We start from the raw sequence: 20,337 nt of genomic DNA on the forward strand, positions 1-20,337 counted from the left end.
TCTCAGTGTTTTATTTCTCTGTGCCTCCAACCTTACGGTAATTTTGTGAACCTAGTTCAGAATATCGGTACATACCACAATCCTTTCCTGAGTTTGTTAATTTATGGGGTTTTCTTACCCAAGTATAAATATCTCCCAACAAAATTAAGAAGTAAATAATTTGACTTTATTAACGAGTATAGTCCTACAATTTCATACAGAATTGGATTTTCTGATGATTGATATTTCACACATACATTATCAAAACATCAACACGGTAATAAAACAATATATCTAAATATTACAATTTACTCAGGGGAGCCCAAATTGGTCTGTTGGAAAAATATGTGCGGTAATCTATGCTTTATATTCAAGAACACAATATCCCTTGTCGCTCTGGGAAACAGTCCTCTGAATTTCTCCGGTCAGAAGGAATCCAAAGTATGTCTCACTAAGTCAACAGAAAAATATTGCCAATTTGAAATAAATATTAAACCAACAGAGCTACTAAAATTAAATGGAGCAATTAAACTCTCCCTGGGACCACAAATTGTTAAATTGATGTAAACAAGTTTGTCTGAATTCCCCTAAACACGGCTACAATAATACACGGTCTGGGCAATCAATAAATGTCAATACATAAACTATAAAATATAATCTCCACAATTTTGAGAGAAAACATAAATAGGATTTGTATGATCTGTAATTTACCAACAGCTTAAAAGGGGAAGATGTCCGCCAAGATCTAAGTACATCGAGTGGTTCCAGTCACAAGGTCCAGCAAGATGGGGAGTGGTCAAATATCAGCAGACTTCTTGATCGTCTATGGGTGTATTTGGTGTGTGGGTCTGTGATCCTTTCTCTATGGCCCTCACAACCTTTATACCATTTGGGACAATAAGCTCATAAAATTATCATAGGCTCAGCCCAGAAGGTTTGGCTCATTCTCCATTGGTTGGGGAATTCTAATGATTTACCGGGTAAGCTTAGGTAATATCTTCAGCCACTAGGTGTGTCTGAGGACAGAAAATGTGTTCTAAACTTATTTGTTAAAAGAAAAATGTTTTCTTTTATAATGGGTATACTCTATATATTTTGGGGATGTGAATGTATGTCTATACTGTTTAGGGACCCCCAGCAATTGGTACAAAATATAATACATTTAGTATAACTTTGATTTAGATCACACACAATGGATATTTATATGGACAGATGCATGACTTCTGCAAATCCTATGAAAACTTTTATATGTCTTGGGACAACCCGTGTAATATGGGTATTTTCATGTGGCTGCGGTTATGGTTTCTATGTCTTTACAACAATGATGGTATCTAAAACTGTCAGGCTAGGAGCATATAACAGGTAACAGTTCAGGTGTTCTGATTATGTAAAGAGTTCAAAGAACAAGAGCACATACCATGAGCAGGTCTGAGCAGAGCAGGTCAGCTGGGACTTGTAGTTCACCGCTGTAGATGAAGGTAGATGTTTGCTGGACCTTGTAGTTCACCCCTGCAGATGAGGATAGATGTTAACTGGTGCTTGTAGTTCACCGCTGCAGATGAAGGTACTACAGTAGAATCAGGCAAAGTGTAGTCTAGGCAAGCTGGGTCATACACAGGAAGATCAGAGTCCAAACGGTACCGAATCAGAAGCAAGCAAACAGGGTCAAACAAGCCGGGTCATACATGGAATACGCAGAGCAGATATCAGCTGGATCAAACACAAGGTAAACGCTAACACGAGCACTGACTGAATGCTGATACAGGTGATTTAAAGGTGAGCTGGCCAATCACTGTCGTTTCCCAGGCAAAGGCAGTGTCAGGTGAGTTGTGCTGGGTCCTAAAGGGATCCTAGTACTGACAAAAACACTGTTCTAAATTCAATCTATTTTTAAATATTATATTCCTACTTTTAGTATCACAAATATTTTATAATGCAACATGTATACAGGTTTTCAGTGTTTTCTTACAACGTTTGATATAGTATTTGCATCACGTGTGTGTGTATGTATGTATGTGTATATGTATATGTATGTATATGTGTGTGTGTGTATATATATATATATATATATATATATATATATATGTGTGTATATATATATATATATATATATATGTGTGTATATATATATATATATATATATATATATATATATATATATATATATATATATATATATATATATATATATATATAGAAAGTCTTCCTTGAGTATTTGAAAATAGGCTTTGAACCGGTTTTACTGAGGGTCTGGAGAAAGGTTTAGCTGTACAATCTCTCCTTTTACCAAACACTTTTGGTAAATCACATTATAGACTGTTCATACATTTGGGACTATTGATGTTTTTGGTGTCATAACCCTTGCCTCTCAGTCATTGTCTGCAAGACAGCTTGAGTTAACATTGAGGTTGACTAAGGATATCATTTGACCCTTGGAAACAATGGGGTTGTTTATCCACTCTATTTTCGTTAATCAAAGGCTTTGTGACTTGGCTTTGGAAACACAAATTTTGTCTCTTGTCAGCTGGTTTCGTGTAAGATGACATTAGTGTTCATGTTTAATCAGCTTCAATACAGGATTATGTTTCTTGATCTTAGCCTTCCAACGGGTCCTATAACTTAGTCAATTATTTCTATTGGGAGGGGAAGTGCTTTCTTGGAGCGCTGACTCATTTAAAGTTTAAATGAAAAAAATATATATTATGATGAGTCTCCCCCATGACAGTTTTTGGCACGTGTTTTTTACTCCTATAGAAATTAATAGAAACGCACCATTCACCACTTTGGTGCACACGTGTGCGCAATTTTTTGCTCAAATTAAAAATTGTAAAACCTAAAATGGCAAAAATATAAATCAATGTAAACTAAATTCACAATTCACTAAAAATCATCTCAAATAAATAGAATACATTAATGATATGTAGTAATGCATACAGTGCATCCAGAAAGTATTGACAGCGCTTCACTTTTTCCACATTTTATGTTGCAGCCTTTTCCAAAATGGATTACATTCATTATTTTCCTCAATATTCTACTAACAATGCCCCATAATGACAAGGTGAAAGAAGTTTGAAATCTTTGCAAAATTATTAAAAACAAATGGGAAAAAATCACATGCACATAAATATTCGCAGCCTTTGCCATGACACTCAAAATTGAGCTCAGGTGCATCCTTTTTCCACTGATTAGCCTTGAGGTGTTTCTACAATGTGATTGGAGTCCAAATGTGGTAAATTCAGTTGATTGGACATGAAATAACCTGTCTATATAAGGTCCCACAGTTAACAGTGCATGTCAGAGCACAAACCAAGCCATGAAGTCCAAGGAATTGTCAGTAGACCTCCAGGACAGGATTGTATTGAGGCACAGATCTGGGGAAGGGTACTGATACTTTTCTGCAGCATTGAAGGTCCCAATGAGCACAGTGGCCTCCATCATCTGTAAATGGAAGAAGTTTGAAACCACCAGGACTCTTCTTAGAGCGGGCCGCTCGGCCAAACTGAACGATCGGGGTAGAAGGGCCTTAGTCAGGGAGGTGATCGAGAACCCAATGGTCACTCTGACATAGCTCCAGCGTTTCTCTGTAGAGAGAGGGGAACCTTCAGGAAGAACAACCATCTCTGCAGCACTCCACCAATCAGGCCTGTATGGTAGAGTGGTCAGATGGAAACCACTCCTCAGTAAAAGGCACATGACAGCTTGAGTTTGCCAAAAGGCACTTGAAGGAATCAGACCATGAGAAACAAAATTCTCTGGTCTGACGAGATAGAGTGAACTCTTTGGCCTAAATGACAAGTGTCATGTCTGAAGGAAACCAGGCACACACTGCTCATTACCTGGCCAATATCATCCCTACAGTGAAGCATGATGGTGACAGCATCATGCTGTGGGGATGTTTTTCAGCAGCAAGAATAGGGAGACTAGCCAGGATTGAGGGAAAGATGAATGCAGCAATGTACAGAGACATCCTTGATGAAAACCTGCTCCAAAGCGCTCTGCAAAGGTTCACCTTCCAACAGGATAATGACCCTAATCACACAGCCAAGATAACAAAGGAGTAGCTACGGACCTCTCTTTGAATGTTCTTGAGTGGCCCAGCCAGAGCCCAGACTTGAACTTAATTGAACATCTCTGGAGAGATCTGAAAATGGCTGTGCACCAATGCTCCCCATCCAATCTGATGGAGCTTGAGAGGTCCTGCAAAAAAGAATGGGAGCAGCTGACAAAAAATAGGTGTGCCAATGTTGTAGCATCATACACAAAAAGACGTGAGGCTGGAATTGGTGCCAAAGGTGCTTCAATAAAGTATTGTGCAAAGGCTGTGAATACTTGTGTACATGGGATTGTTTTTGTTTTTTATTTGTAATAAATTTGCAACTTTTTAAAACAAACTTCTTAAACATTGTCATTATGGGGTATTGTTTTGTAGAATTTTGATGAAAATAATGAATGTAATCCATTTTGAAATAAGGCTGTAACAAAATGTGGAAAAAGTAATGCACTATAAATAATACCTAACCTTAAATATTAAATAAATTATTCTAAATAATGAACACCCGAATACAAAAAAAAATTAAGAAGTCTTCTTTTTTTTTTTTGTGTTGGGGTGTTTTAGTTTATTTTTTTTTTAAGGTTAGGTGTTAATTATTTATTTACTATTACTTAGTAGTATTTGATTATTTTTATTTGTGTATTTTTTATTTTACATTCATTTATTAATTTAGTAGTATTAACATCTTAACCCATCCAGTTCAGTGTGTGTATGTGTGTGTAAAAATCATTTTCCCATATCCCCTTATATTTTTGCTAAGATGCACGTCCAAGAGTCTTTTAAAACTATCCATACTGCCGACACCACCGATTGTGAAAGAGAGTACCACATCCTTACCGCCCTGACAGTGAAGAACCCCCTACTAGGCTTAAGGTTAAACCATTTCTCTTCCAGTCTCATCGTGTGGCCCCCTGTCATCTTGCACTCCCTGGTGTAGTGATATAGTATGTATAGTAGTATCGTGGGTATGATAATTAATTAGTAAGTACTCTTCCGCAGCAACCCAATTCTTCCAGAGAGATGCACTTTATTGACTTCCAACACAGAACAAAGTCCAAAGTCCACAGATGACAAAAATATCCGTCAGAGTAAATATCGAGTCCCATTTTCTCTAGATTTGCGCCTTCATAGTCATACACAGACAAGACCATACTGACTATAGACTGAACACCATGTTATATTCACTAGACACTGAATGGCTGAGCAATTTGATTGGCCGTCACCATTCAGGCCTTTGATATGCTTTAGTCTTTCAGACAGACAACAACCCCCAGCCGTGAACAGCTCCAGTCATAAACCGCCCCAATTTGCACTCCCGCATATCAACATCAACAAGTCCCCTTAGATATGTGTGATTAGATTAACAGATACCACCTGAACACCCTTTTGAGCCCTTGGAATACCTACATTCCTAATCTGTATTCTTGCATATTATATCAACAAGCCCCCCTGATATATTAGCCCCCCAGGAGGGAGCCTCCGCTAGGCCAACCCAAAACACTCCTTGATCCCATTGTTACCCCCTCAAGTCTAATTACCATCAATAAATACTTCTTCTATGGTCATTTAAACAATGTACCCTTTGAAATGTTCAATTAGGTTAACAGCCCATACCTCACACCCCTAGGTAGACTTGCATAAGATTAACACATCAAAGGGTCTTCAGCTGTTATATTAAAATTGAGTTGGCTTGGACAAATCGACTATTGTCAACTGAATTCTGGCCTGGTTAATATTGACTGTATGTGTACATACATATAATAATATAATGTCCCACATAAATCGGTGAACATATTACAACATATACCCCCACTTGGGCCGGTTCTAACTATTAGAACTGACCCATAAATCAACAGACAAAAAAAAGTCATTACAATTGAAGGTACTGAATGCTTTACAATGGCTCATATAAAATATGAAGTTGAAACTGGTTACATCTCTCTTCACCAGCCTCTAAAATATCCCCATGAAACAGTTATTTGATAATATAACTTTTAGACCATGACTGGAAAAGGATTTGGTAAACATCAGTGGCCCATATAGCTGTTAGGCCTTATTATTTCACATCAAGATCTTGAATATTGCGCAAAGACGAGCTGATGTCACAGTCCATTCTTCGGTCTGACTTCATCACATCTCTCACCATCTCACCGAAAGTAAACTTGGTATGCTCTGGGAACTCCAATCCACGTAAGTCCAGGATTCTCTCATCTCCAGGCTCAAGCTTTTCATTTTTAAAGATGCTTTTACACAAACATTCTACTTATATCTTTATGGTAAGAAGAACCATCAATGTACCAGCACTCACTTTCAAGGTCAAAAGGTTTGGATATGGCAGTAAAAACTGTGCTGCAAACTATTTCCTTGCACTTGACATTCATGAGTCCATCTTTGTTGATTGCCAGCCACAATTTGCTTTTGTAATTTGCTGTAGGCCGACCCCTCATTGCCTTCAATAAAGCAGTTACTTGGATCATTCAGTCCACGATTACACCTGAATGGTATACCAACATATACATATACCCCCACACGATGGTTCAGATAGAGTCAGCTTGACATCAGTGTTTATCAGATCTTCTATCCAGACAAAGTGGCAGTGAAAATTCTTGCCAGTATCCTCACCATGAAAGGTAGAAAGGTTTTTTTCATCCATATGTCATAACCTTTAGCATATTATAAACAACTGATTCAACAAAGTTTCAAATCATGACTGGAGTGATGAATTTCACTCACCCCTCTTATAAATTTCGGAAAACCACCCAACATGCTATAATTTATGCTATGTCAAGCCATTGTGCAGCATCTCACCTTAGATGTCAAATATATTGATCAATACGCATTATGTAATCTGTACAGATGTTATGAAAATTATTTTAGGTTTAACCCCTTCCCGCCGACCGTACGCAGATATGCGTACTCGGCTTTCCGGGGTTATACCGGGATGATGCCCGCAGCTGCAGGCATCATCCCGGTACCGTTGTTTATAGCGGGCGATCGGCTACCCGTGTATAACAACCGATGCGGCTAAAAGCCGCTCGGCTGTTATACCGGAGGAGCGGGAGGGGACATCCCCCCCCCTCCCGCCGCCTCCCGCAGCGGTTACCGGGCCTCCCGTGCGATCGGGAGGCCCGGTGTCCGTTCGGCGGCTGGGGGCGGGCTGGAACGAAGCTGCGAGCAGCTTCGTTCCAGCCTTCTTGTTGTAAACGCGGAAGCGACGTCATGACGTCACTTCCCGTTTACTCGGCTGCCAATGGCGCCGAATTTAAAAAAGTACACAGTATTCAGAATGGCCGTTTTCGGCGATCTGAATACTTTGAAGTGTAAAGGAGGGATGGGGGTCTTTTAGACCCCCCATCCCTCCATAAAGAGTACCTGTCACCACATATTACTGTCACAAGGGATGTTTACATTGCTTGTGAAAGCAAAAAAAGTAAAAAAAAAAAAAAAAAATTTAAACACAATTTATAAAGTACAAAAATAAATAAATTAAAAAAAAAAAAAAAAAAATTTTTAAAGTGCCCCTGTCCCCGCAAGCTCGCGCAGCGAAGAAAACGCATACGGAAGTCGCGCCCGCATATGTAAACGGTGTTCAAACCACACATGTGAGGTATCGCCACGATCGTCAGAGCGAGAGCAATAATTCTAGCCCTAGACCTCCTCTGTAGCTCAAACCTGGTAACCGTAAAAAATTTTTAAAGCGTCGCCTATGGAAATTCAAAGGTACCGTAGTTCGTCGCCATTCCACGAGTGCGTGCAATTATAAAGGGTGACATGTTTGGCATCTATTTACTCGGCGTAACATCATCTTTCACATTATACAAAAAAAATTGGGGTAACTTTACTGTTTGGATTTTTTAAAATTCATGAAAGTGTCACTTTTTGTGTTTAAAACACCGCTGCACAAATACCGTGTGATAAAAAATATTGCAACAATCGCCATTTTATTGTCTAGATTCTCTGCTAAAAAATATATATAATGTTTGGGGGTTCTAAGTAATTTTCTAGCAAAAAATACGGATTTTAACTTGTAAACACCAAATTTCAAAAATAGGCTTAGTCATGAAAGGGTTAAATGCTTCTCTTTGGTTTTAAGATAAAGTTCAAGAATTAAAACAAAGAAAATACAAAATGAAACGCAAAATATATCAGGAAAGGGGAGAAAAATTAAAAATTAGGGCGTTGAAGAAAAAAGAAAAAAAAAGTCCATTGCTTGATGAATATTGAGAGAGTCCATGAATTCTTTATAATTCCTTGTTGTCTATTCAGCATTTTTCCCATAATTCTCCCCCACTAGCCAGCAATTTCAGGCTGTGCTTCTGCTACTCACATGCAAACTAGCATCTCCGGCAGTACCTGAAAGACAAAACTCTCCAACAAAAACTCATTAGCAAGGTCCTTAAACGTTATTTGAAGTTAAAACAAAGCACTATTTACACATTTACAGTTTGAAGCTAATTCACCCCCACTGCTAGAGAAGTGTCATCTGCATTCAAAAACAGATCTGGAGAATGTACATCTTGTACCCCCTTCAACTGCTCTAATAATTTATCACGTTCCCCTCTCATCTTGTCATACTCAATCTTCAGGTGGTCATATTTCTGTTTTAACTGAGAAAACGGTATCCAGGTTTTGGACCTTTTCCTATTATTTTGGTCAGCTCTGTTTTTCATATAATTATCACCTATATTTGACCCAGTGTCTCCTCTCTGGGTGTTATCATAGGATATTATCTTTTGAACTTTATGTTCAATATTTGTCCTAAACAATGTGACTAAATCAATTTTGACAGCCTGCTCATTTGACTTTCTCCATAAATGGTCTGCTCTCAACAATATGTCTTTTAAATCATGAGGATTTGGGGTAACTAATAAAATATTTTGTTTGATATCTTCATGCAAAGCATCTAGAAACATACTCATATGTATCAAGCCCCCACGCTCAAATGCAAGATTATTACCGACCAATAATTCCATAATAGTTGCTATCCTGTGTGACAATTTATATGGAGATTCATTTTGCATTTGTTGGATCCTCCCATGAATAGTAACATCAGAACGTACACCATACAAAACACATAATAATTCCAGTAATATGTCCCTTGTCCTCAGAGGCTGAATACAGATTTGTTTAATTCTCACCCAAAGACCACTTCCTAAAGAATGTTGCAAAACTCTTTCTAAGTCAGATGGGTTGAGATTGTACATATCTCTGACCTGCTGCACGTCAAAAAAACATTTTAAAAATCTGTTTTAAATCATGGTATAGGACCATTCCTATTTCTTTAACCACCTCAATACAGTGCACTTACACCCCCTTCCTGCCCAGACCAATTTTCAGCTTTCAGCGCTCTCACACTTTGAATGACAATTACTCAGTCGTGCAACACTGTACCCATATGAAATTTGCGTCCTTTTTTTCACACAAATAGAGCTTTCTTTTGGTGGTATTTAATCACTAGTGGGTTTTTTATTTTTTGTGCTATAAATAAAAAAGACCGTAAATTTTGTGAAAAAAATGCCTTTTTCTTTGTTTCTGTCATAAAATTTTGCAAATTAGTAATTTTTCTTCATAAATTTTGGCCAAAATTTATACTGCTACATAGCTTTGGTAAAAATAACCCAAATTAGTGTAAATTATTTGATCTTTGTGAAAGTTATAGAGTCTACAAACTATGGTGCCAATCACTGAAAATTGATCACATCTGATCACACAGATGTAGTGATGGTCTATCTCATTTCTTGGTACACTAACAAGTCAGAAAAGTACAAATACCCCCTAAATGACCCCTTTTTAGAAAGTAGACATTCCAAGGTATTAAGTAAGTAGCATGGTGATTTTTTTTAAGTTGTAATTTTTTTCCCACAATTCTTTGCAAAATGAAGATTTTTTTTTTTTTTTTTTTTTTTTACAAAATTGTCATATTAACAGGTTATTTCTCTCTCAGAGCATATGCATACAACAAAGTACACCCCAAAATACATTCTGCTACTCTTCCTGAGTATGGCGATACCACATGTGTGAGACTTTTACACAGCCTGGCCACATACAAAGGCCGAACATTGAAGTAGCATCTTCATGCGTTCTACGAGCCTAAATGACACATCTCATTTCTCAACCACCATTTACACTTTTGAAGGCCCTGGAGCACCAGGACAATAGAATTGCCCCCAAACTGACCCCATTTTGGAAAGCAAACACCCCAACGTATAATCTATGAGGCATAATGAGTCTTTTGAACGGTTCATTTTTTTCCAGAAGTTTTTGGAAAATGTGGAAAAAAATGAAAACACATTTTTTTTTACACAAAGTTGTCCATTTATCAGATATTTCCAACACATAGCATGTACGTAGCAAAGATGACACCCCAAAATACATTCTGCTACTCCTCCTGAGTATGGCGATACCACATGTGTGAGACTTTTACACAGCCTGGCCACATACAGAGGCCCAACATCAAAGTAGCACCATCAGGCGTTCTAGGAGCATAAATGACATATATAATTTCCTGGCAACCTATCATTTTTGAAAACCCTTCATATTTCTAACACATATCATGCACATACCAAGAATTACAATCCAAAATAAATTCTATTGCAGAAAGGGTAAAAAAAAAACATTACCTGTGCTTTTAGTAGTATCCACAGAGGAGAGCACTGGTCCAGGCAGCAGGCAGGGAGGTGCTTAGCGACAGCAATATTAACTATCCAGGCAGCAGGCAGGAATATTGTCTATAGTCGGCACAGCACAGTCCATAGAAATTGTCCAGGCAGAGACAGCCAGCACAGCCATAATATTGGTCCTGGTACACTGTTAACTGCAGACACTCATTATTGTACCGCGACAGGCATGGGCATGGTGGCAGTAAGTCAGCAGCAGGCTGAGGGCCACAATCAGGTAAGACCTGTGCACAGGGGCACAGGGGTAGAGGATTCGACCCACCCAAATCTCTATGAAGCCTCCGGACTCCAGACCCTAATTCCGAAACCCGGAGAAAACAAAAATAATTGTTTTCTTCAACCGGAAAAACAATTCTGGAGCCCCTCACATATGTGAGACCCCTGTGTACTACAGTAGCAGGGCAACAGATCAGTCCAAGCGGTAGGCAAAAGCATAGTCCATAAAACAGGCCAGGGTCGGTTCACATGTAAGCAGTCCAAGCGGTAGGCAGTAGAGTAGTTGATAAAACAGGCCAGGGTCAGTTCACGTGGAGGCAGTCCAAACTGTAGGCAGAGGCATAGTCACAAAACAGGCCAGGGTCAGTTCACATGAAAGCAGTCCAAACGGTAGGCAGAGGCATAGTCAAAAAACAGGCCAGGGTCAGTTCACATGGAAGGCAGTGGCATGGTTATTTGGGAAAGAATGGAAAATGGTCAGCACAGATGATGAAAATGGGGAAATGGTTAAAAATATGGGCTAATAGTTTATGGATGTGTGATAAATTTGGAAGCATTCACCAATGCAAAGGCCAGGTTGGGAGGGACACTGGGGACAATGGTAGCTGGTATCTCTTCTAAATCCTCTTTTGGTGCACACGCGACATTTTTTTTGCCGTCTTCGGCCTGCTTCAGATGGTGGAATGCTGAAGAGGAAGTGGCGCTCATGGAGTCGGCAAACAGCCTCAGAGCGAAGGTCTTCTTGGGGGGGTCTTTGGTGATAGATGAGGGACGTGACAACTTCTTCTATGAATTTTAGGAAGGGGGCGGGGCTTTCAATGGATTTGGTGTAGACTACGTAGGAATTGTAAATGGCCAAATGGATGAGATAAATTGCTACCTTCTTATACCAGAATCGGGACCTCCTGATTGACAAATAGGGCTGAATCATTTGATCGTTAAAATCTACCCCCCCATGTAGAGATTATAATCTTGGACACATGTTGGCTTTTCAATGGGACCTTGTCTTCTTTGTACCACAATTGCAGTGTCTTCATGGATGGTGGACATCATGTGCACGTCCCTCTTATCCTTCCACCTCAAGGCCAGCACTTCGTTGCATCTCAATGATGCTCTTTCCCCCCTTCGCAGCTTTTTGTTCACTAAAGATTGTGGGAAGCCCTTTCTATTTTTTCTGGAGGTTCCACAGGCCAGGGTTTTTGCGATGTATAAGTGTTTGAAAAGGGGCAGGCTGGTGTAAAAGTTGTCAACGTAAATGTGATATCCTTTGTTTAGAAGTGGGTATGCCAGGTCCCATACAATCTTTCTAGTTGTGCCCATGTAGGCCGGGCACTCAGGGGGCTGGAGCTGGGAATCTTTTCCTTCATATATGCGGAATGCATACAAATATCCCGTGGCTCTCTCACATAGCTTGTATAACTTTACTCCGTATCTGGCCCTTTTGCTAGGAATATACTGCTTTATTCCTAGCCGGCCTGAAAAGGGTACCAGGGACTCATCGACGCAAATTTTCTGATCGGGGACATAGAGTTCTGAAAATTGTTGAGAAAAGAAATTTATCAGTGGGCGAATCTTGTATAACTTGTCGTAATTTGGATGATTGTGGGGAGGGCACTGGGTGTTGTCGCTGAAGTGAAGAAAGCGCATTATCATCTTGTATCGGGACCTGGACATTAGGGCAGAATAAATGGGCATATTGTGGATGGGGTGGGTGGACCAATAGGCATGTCCTTCATTTTTTTTTTGTAATCCCCATGTTTAGGGTGAGGCCCATAAACATTTTGATCTCTCCACTCAAAAGGACGGGCATAGGATGATTGGGGGTTGTTGGCAATATATTGCTGGGCATACAAATTTGTCTGGTCCACAATAAATTGCAGCATAGTGTCGGGCAAAAACATATGAAAGAAATCAATCTCTGAGAAATTTTGGGTGTTGGTCTGCACACCTGGCAGTGCTGTGAACGGGGGAATAATTGGCGATGCCGAGTTGGAAGGCAGCCATATTGGGTTGGCAAGACCATCTGGCATGTATGTAGAGGCCCTGGCTCTTGGGGGGTGTGACACTCCAGTAGTTGGATTGGAATTTCCTGTTCTGGTACTCAGGCGTGATGTGGCAGGACTGGTACTGGGTCTGGGCATTTGTTCCTGGGGCCTATCGCCGGCGGCAGCGCTGGTACTGGGCAATTGTTCCCAGGGCCTAACGCTGGTGGCAGCGCTGGTACTGGGCCTGGGAATTTGTTCCTGGGGCCTATTGGTGGTGGCAGCGCTGGTACTGGGCATTTGTTCCCGGGGCCTAACGCTGGCGGCAGCGCTGGTACTGGGCCTGGGAGTTTGTTCCTGGGGCCTATTGGTGGTGGCAGCGCTGGTACTTGGCCTGGGAATATAATCCTGGTTTCCAGAGTGCCGTGCCCTTTTGGGAGGGACCCATTCTTCCTCAGAATCATTTGTCGATTCACTATTTGGTTCAAATGCTGAACTTGAATCAGAATCCAAATTGGAATCTGATGAGAACTCCCCGTTGCTCTCATCGGTCATGGAGAGGATCTGGAACGCCTCCTCACTGCTGTATACTCTTTTGGACATGACGCGGTGTGACAGGTGGCAGGTGACGGTCACTGATGGGCTGTGCGATAGGTGGCAGCTGACGTTCACTGATCGGTGATGACGGTGTGACAGGCGATGGTCACTGATGGGTGACAGGCCACGGACACTTTCTGGTGATGGGTGACGGTCACTAAAAGGTGACAGGTGATCGGTGATGGCTGACGGTCACTGATGGGTGACAGGTGATGGGTAACGGGTGATGGCTGGCGGTCACTGATGGGTGACAGGCCACGGACACTTTCTGGTGATGGGTGACGGTCACTAAAAGGTGACAGGTGATCGGTGATGGCTGACGGTCACTGATGGGTGACAGGTGATGGGTAACGGGTGATGGCTGGCGGTCACTGATGGGTGATGGCTGGCGGTCACTGATGGGTGACGGCTGGCGGTCACTGATGGGTGACGGCTGGCGGTCACTGTTGGGTGACGGCTGGCGGTCACTGATGGGTGACGGCTGGCGGTCACTGATGGGTGACGGGTGATGGCTGACGGGTGACAGGTGCACCGCTGATGGTCACTGATTTGTGACGGGTGACAGGAGCACCGCTGGCGGTCACTGATGGGTGATGGGTGACGGCTGGCGGTCACTGATGGGTGACGGCTGGCGGTCACTGATGGGTGACGGCTGGCGGTCACTGATGGGTGACGGCTGGCGGTCACTGATGGGTGACGGGTGATGGCTGACGAGTGACAGGTGCACCGCTGATGGTCACGGATTTGTGACGGGTGACAGGAGCACCGCTGGCGGTCACTGATGGGTGACGGGTGATGGCTGGTGGTCACTGATGGGTAACGGCTGGCGGTCACTGATGGGTGACGGCTGGCGGTCACTGATGGGTGACGGCTGGCGGTCACTGATGGGTGATGGCTGACGGGTGACAGGTGCACCGCTGATGGTCACTGATTTGTGACGGGTGACAGGAGCACCGCTGACGGTCACTGATGGCAGTCCCTTATGTGACAGGTGCACTTTATTGGGTGACACTGGTGACTGTTGGGTGACAGATGACAATTGGGGGGGGCGATGGGACAGGTGTGGTGTTGGTGCAGACACTACAGAACACAGATCGGTAACTCACTGCTTCTGGCTCTTCTCTCCTCACACTGGAAACGGTGTGTGAGGAGAGAAGAGCTGGTAACAGCTAGTTACCGCTCTGTGTTTACATTTATGATCGGCTGTGAATGGATCACAGCCGATCACGTGGGTAAACAGCCAGCCAATGGCTGTTTACCGGCGTCGGTGACGAGTAGTGTTCCCGGGAACACTCCGTCACCGACGTGCACGCGCAGCGCGCTCGCGATCACGCGCGTGCGCCGTGCACAATGGGGTGGACCTATCTGTGATCGGCCGTGACTTCATCACGGCCGATCACGTGGTAAACAGCCATGTCCAATGGCTGTTCACCCCCCACGGTGGCGAGCGGTGTCTCCGTGACACGCCGCCACCGAAGGAACAGGGATGCGCGCGCACGATCGCGCGCATTCCCTGTTTAAATGGGAGGACGTCATATGACGCCCTCCCGCAACGAGAGCCGCGCCGCCTGGCCGTCAATTGACGGCCGGCGGTCGGGAGGCGGTTAAGAATTGCGTCTAATTCTTTTGGTTTCAAAGGCTTCATTACAAGTCGAACTTCACCTGTATTATTATTGTTGTTATAAACTGTGGTAGTCACAGTGGGGGCAGCTGGTAATGAATTATCAGATTTAATATAAGGTTCTGTTTCATTTGATAGAAAGTTTGTGTCTGTATTTTGCTGATGATAGCTGAATCCAAGATTTGATGCATATCTGCATTCCTGAGATCTCTTCTCTAATTCCATGATTCTTAATTTTAATCTCATTTTCCTCTGATAATTCATCACAACGTTTAGATTTCTCAAGCAAAGCTCCCCCAAGCAATTTTAAATTTACTGTCTCTGTGTCTGATTGATTTTGTAACCTCTCACAAACATTGTTGCTATTATCAACTGCATTCTGTAACTGGGTAATTTCCTCAACCTTACCCTTCAAAGAACTTTCCATTGTTAAACAGCAAGATAATAAGCCCTGTATAATACAACCTTTTCTTTGACTTTCTGAAATTTTGCTATCAAAAACATTTTTCTCTAAAAATTCCTTCATCATGGTCCATGTCTGCTTACATTTTTCTGGAATTTCATAAGGACCGCCATGGCGCTTAATACATTTTAATACCCATCTGTTAACTTTATCAGAACTGACACTAGCTTCACACTGAGTAAGCATTTGGACTATATTACTAATAATTTTTAAAAAAAGAAAATATTTTACTCACCGCATTAGTAACTCCTTCAGCTTCCGGTTCAGGTCTTCTGGTACACGACTCAGTCCTTTTTTGTTTCCAGTCTCCAGAGAATAATTCTGGGATTCCCAACTTGTTTAATTTTGTAGATCAGACTCTCTTATGTCACAACCAGATATTAGAGTCACAGCACAGCTCTTGGTTCTTCATCAGACTTCTGTCCACCTCACAGGATTGTTGTCACCACGCTAATAAAAAAAAATGCCAACAATGTGCATAAAAACGCTCAGACGCTACGCTCAGGTGTGAATGCAGCCTTCTAGATTAGCTTTAATGCTAACCAGGGGGGTGTGTGTTTGTTTTCAATAGATCTGTATTTAATGCTCTAACTTTGTGGTGTGTGTATGTGTTTGATTCCTCTATTACAGTTAATATATATTTATATAGTTGGTACATTATTCAAGTTAAATAGATTGTTTGGGCACAATTCTTGGCAAACATGTTACCTCTTTTTGTGTACTTTCTAACAGCTTCCCAAACCTACATCCAGTGATATGGAGCCGGAAAGTGCCTCTTCATCTGAGGAAGAAAACTCTGACAGTGATAAGGTAACAGTGTTTTAAGAGTGTGTGTGTGAGATGATTGATTTAAAGTGATATTAAGGGTAAATAAAAATAAAATAAAATAAACAAACCTGTTATACTTACCTGCTTTGTGTAATGGCTTTGCACAGACCAGCCTTGATTCTCCTCTTTTCTGGTAGTCTGCTGGCGCTCCTGACTCCTCTTCTTCACGTTCCCCTATGGGGGCACTCGTGCATGCTTGCTCCCAAGCCCTGCTCTGTGTATCTTTTAAGACACACAGATGCTCGGCCCCACCCCTGCTCCCTTTTTACTGGCTGTGATTGACAGCAGTGGGAGCCAATGGCTACTGCTTCTGTCTCTCAGCCAATGAAAAGACAGACTCGGGAGAAAAGACAGCTGCTCTTGTGCACTTCGCTGGATCGTGATTGGCCTTAAGTAAATGTTAGGTGGGGGGGAAGCTGCATTCTGAAGGTTTTCCACCTTTAATGCGTAATGGTAAAAAAGCTTCAGCCTTTAGAAGCACTTTAACAAAGTAAACAGTTCAGTTCTATATGTTGCATAACTCTGTGAGTAGATCTTTTAAGAATAACATGTACTGTGTGACCTAAATGTCTGAAGTTCCTCATATATCTACATCATAGTATAGCTAGTAGTAGTTCGTAAAATTCATTTGGACTTGTTATGAAGTATTTAAGGTGTTTTGTAGCTTACTCAACCACTTCGGTTCAAATGAGTGTCAGCATACCCCAGCATTTATATCGGCACATACACCTTATTACAGTCACTGTGGAATGTGGCAGGGCAGATACTGATTGTCCAAGAAGAGGAAAAATTGTGTAACCACCCTATTCTAATTAAATAATCCTATCCTTGGTCTCTTGAAGTCTGCTTAGGTGTTGAACCTTTCATTTACATGGCTGAAGATGTGAATTGCTGTTGTATCTCTCTGAAGTAGATGCTAACACCTGTGAAAGACAGGTGGTGTTGAAGTCCCTCCACTGCTTTTGGGGATGATTGTGTAAGAAAATAGGAGGTGATTACACAAATAAATACTAATATCAAAATTATTATTATTTATATATTTTTTTTCATTCGTTTTTATGTTCTAGGGGTCTAATCTTAGCCTATTCTACCACCTCCTCACTGCATCTCTATCCATCACACCAGTGGTCCCAACATTCGACAAATCCAGCTGCTGGATCATGTCATCTCAGTCTATTATCCAAACCTTTCACACTAATCATACTGACTCCCTCACCCCATTATCTATATTCTCATTCAAACCCATCCAGGCCTATCCATATCACATCCAACATCCATGCATGGGGAACACAAGCCCCCAAAATTGTCCCCGGGATTCATTCAAACACTGCCTTACCAATATCAAACAATACCCAATCCAGATATTGCCTCCTATTCCACACACCAGGCCCTCAGAGAGGCCAAATCCTAGGGCGAATAACCCGTTTACCAAGCTGCCAGTTCAACTCCCCACTGCTTTTAGCACCTCCACGCGGCATATACCTCTCAAGATGGGGCCAGTCACCGGAGTATAGGGCATACCCTTATCATGTCTGTTTTGTAATATTAAGAAACCCCAAGTTATTGATTCCCTATGTCCCAATTAGGTCTTACCATTCATCTTGCATGAGCCACTAATCTACAGTGCCTTGCAAAAGTATTCACCCCCTTGGCATTTTTCGTGTTTTGTTGCCTCACAGCCTGGAATTAACATGTATTTTTTGAGGATTTGCTTCATTTAATTTACAGAACATGTACACAACTTTGAAGATGTATTTGTTTTTGTTTTTTTTTATTTATGATGCAAACAACAAATAGGACAAAATAACAACAGAAAAAGTCGATGTGCATAACTATTCACCCCCTGAAGTCAATACTTTTGTGGCTATCACAGCTCCAAGTCATTTTTCGATAAGTCTCTGAGCTTGCCACATCTTACCACTGGGATTTTTGCTCATTCCTCCTTGCAAAACTGTCCCAGCTTCTTCAAGTTGTATGGTTTGCACTTTTGAACAGAAATCTTTAAGTCTGCCCACAGATTTTTTATTGGATTGAGGTCTGGGCTTTGACTAGACCATTCTAACACATTTACATGTTTCCCCTTAAACCACTCAAGTGTTGCTTTAGCAGTGTGTTCGGGGTCATTGTCCTGCTGGAAGGTGAACCTCCGTCTTCGCCTCAAATCACACAGAGTGGAACAGGTTTTGCTCAAGAATATCCCTGTTTTTAGCACCATCCATCTTTCCCTCAACACTGACCAGTTTCCCAGTCCTGACAGCTGAAAAAACATCCCCACAGCATGATGCTGCCACCACCATGTTTCACTGTGGGGATGGTGTTCTTTGGGTGATGTGTTGGGTTTGCGCCAGACATAGCGTTTTCTTTGGCCAGAAAGTTACATTTTAGTCTCATCAGACCAGAGCACCTTCCTCCATACGTTTTGGGAGTCTCCCACATGCTTGTTCGCAAACTCAAAACGTGCCATTTTGTTTTTTGCTGAAAGTAATAGCTTTCTTCTGGCCACTCTGCCGTAAAGCCCAACTCTATGGAGCGTAAGGCTTATTGTCATCCTATGTACAGATACTTCAGTCTCTGCTGTGGAACTTTGCAGCTCCTCCAGGTTTACCTTAGGTCGCTGTGCTGCCTCTGATTAATGCCCTCCTTGCCCGGTCTGTGAGTTTTGGTGTATGGCCATCTCTTGGCAGGTTTGCTGTTGTGCCATGTTCTTTCCATTTGGTTATGATAGATTTGATGGTGCTCCTAGGGATCATCAAATATTTGAATATTTTTTTTTATAACCTAACCCTGACTTGTACTTCTCAAGAACATTGTCCCTTACTTGTTTGGAGAGTTCCTTGGTCTTCATGGCAGTGTTTGGTTAGTGGTGCCTCTTGCTTAGGTGTTGCAGCCTCTGGGGCCTTTCAAAAAGGTGTGTGTATATGTAATGACAGATCATGTGACACTTAGATTGCACACAGGTGGACATCACTTCACTAATGTGACTTCTAAGTGTAATTGGTTGCACCAGAGCTTTTTATGGGCTTCATAACAAAGGGGATACATACGCACATGCCAATTATCAGTTTTTTATTTCTGAAAATTAGTTTATGTATATATTTTTTCTTTTACTTCACCAACTTGGACTATTGTGTTCTGATTCATCACATAAAATTCAGATGAAAAAAACATTGAACTAAAGGCTGTAATGTAACAAAATAGGTAAAAAGCCAAGGTGGGTGAATACTTTTGCAAGGCACTGTAGATATGCGGCTTCCCTTTGGATATTTGTCCCCTTGGGTCCGAGTATATCCTGCTAGAAATTAGGTCAGACATTATCTGGCATTACCTATGGGTATTTTAGAGGGCTTCTGAGGTGTCTCATAAAGCCAATGCCAATCGGTGATGGCTTCTGGCGTCTCCCCATCGTGTCTCCCCATCGTGTCTCCGCAGGTGCATGGACCCATTGACACACTTCCAGTCCCATGCCACCAGCTGGAAGAAATCAGTGGGAGATGTCTGCCGACATGGGATATCGCAAATGCGCCCCCTTGGGACTGGCGGGTAGAAAAGCCCTGCGCACGTGGAACAAGGGCTGTTCGCGGACACAAAGAGCTCAGTGCCTGTAAAGGACATGCCATTCCAAATAAGTGATAAGAAAATGTGCCACACCTCAAACTGGTACCTATATAAATTAACACTCAGTGATAAGTGAAAAAAAAGCAGCTGCCCCTTTTTGCCTCAATAATCGCTACCAACGAATAATAAAGAAAGTGATGCTACTCACAAATAAAAAAAATATAAATATATAATAAAGTGAATTCAAAAATTAAAGATGATGATGAAAAATGTATGTTTGGTCCATAAAAGAAAATGTATATCCTCGAAGTGTCCCAATCTCCGTGTTTGTAACAAAACCAGTGCTATTAGTTGGCCAAAGAGTGAGG

The 20,337-nt window shown here is 41.7% G+C and overlaps 1 protein-coding gene across 4 annotated transcripts in view; it reads left to right on the forward strand.

Moving 5' to 3' along the window:
- Window positions 1-20,337, forward strand: part of HDGFL2 (HDGF like 2) — a 460,705-nt gene that overhangs the window by 138,247 nt on the left and 302,121 nt on the right. For 3 of the 4 annotated variants that reach the window (XM_073594787.1, XM_073594781.1, XM_073594769.1), the window contains exon 5: window positions 16,319-16,396. The exons of the other annotated variant lie outside the window; for it this stretch is intronic. In XM_073594787.1, coding sequence (XP_073450888.1) covers window positions 16,319-16,396 — 78 coding nt within the window. The remainder of the gene's footprint in view (window positions 1-16,318; window positions 16,397-20,337) is intronic. 4 annotated transcript variants of the gene reach the window in all.

This window comes from Aquarana catesbeiana, linkage group LG01, assembly GCF_042186555.1.
Source record: "Aquarana catesbeiana isolate 2022-GZ linkage group LG01, ASM4218655v1, whole genome shotgun sequence".
NCBI classification, from domain to species: Eukaryota; Metazoa; Chordata; class Amphibia; order Anura; family Ranidae; genus Aquarana; species Aquarana catesbeiana.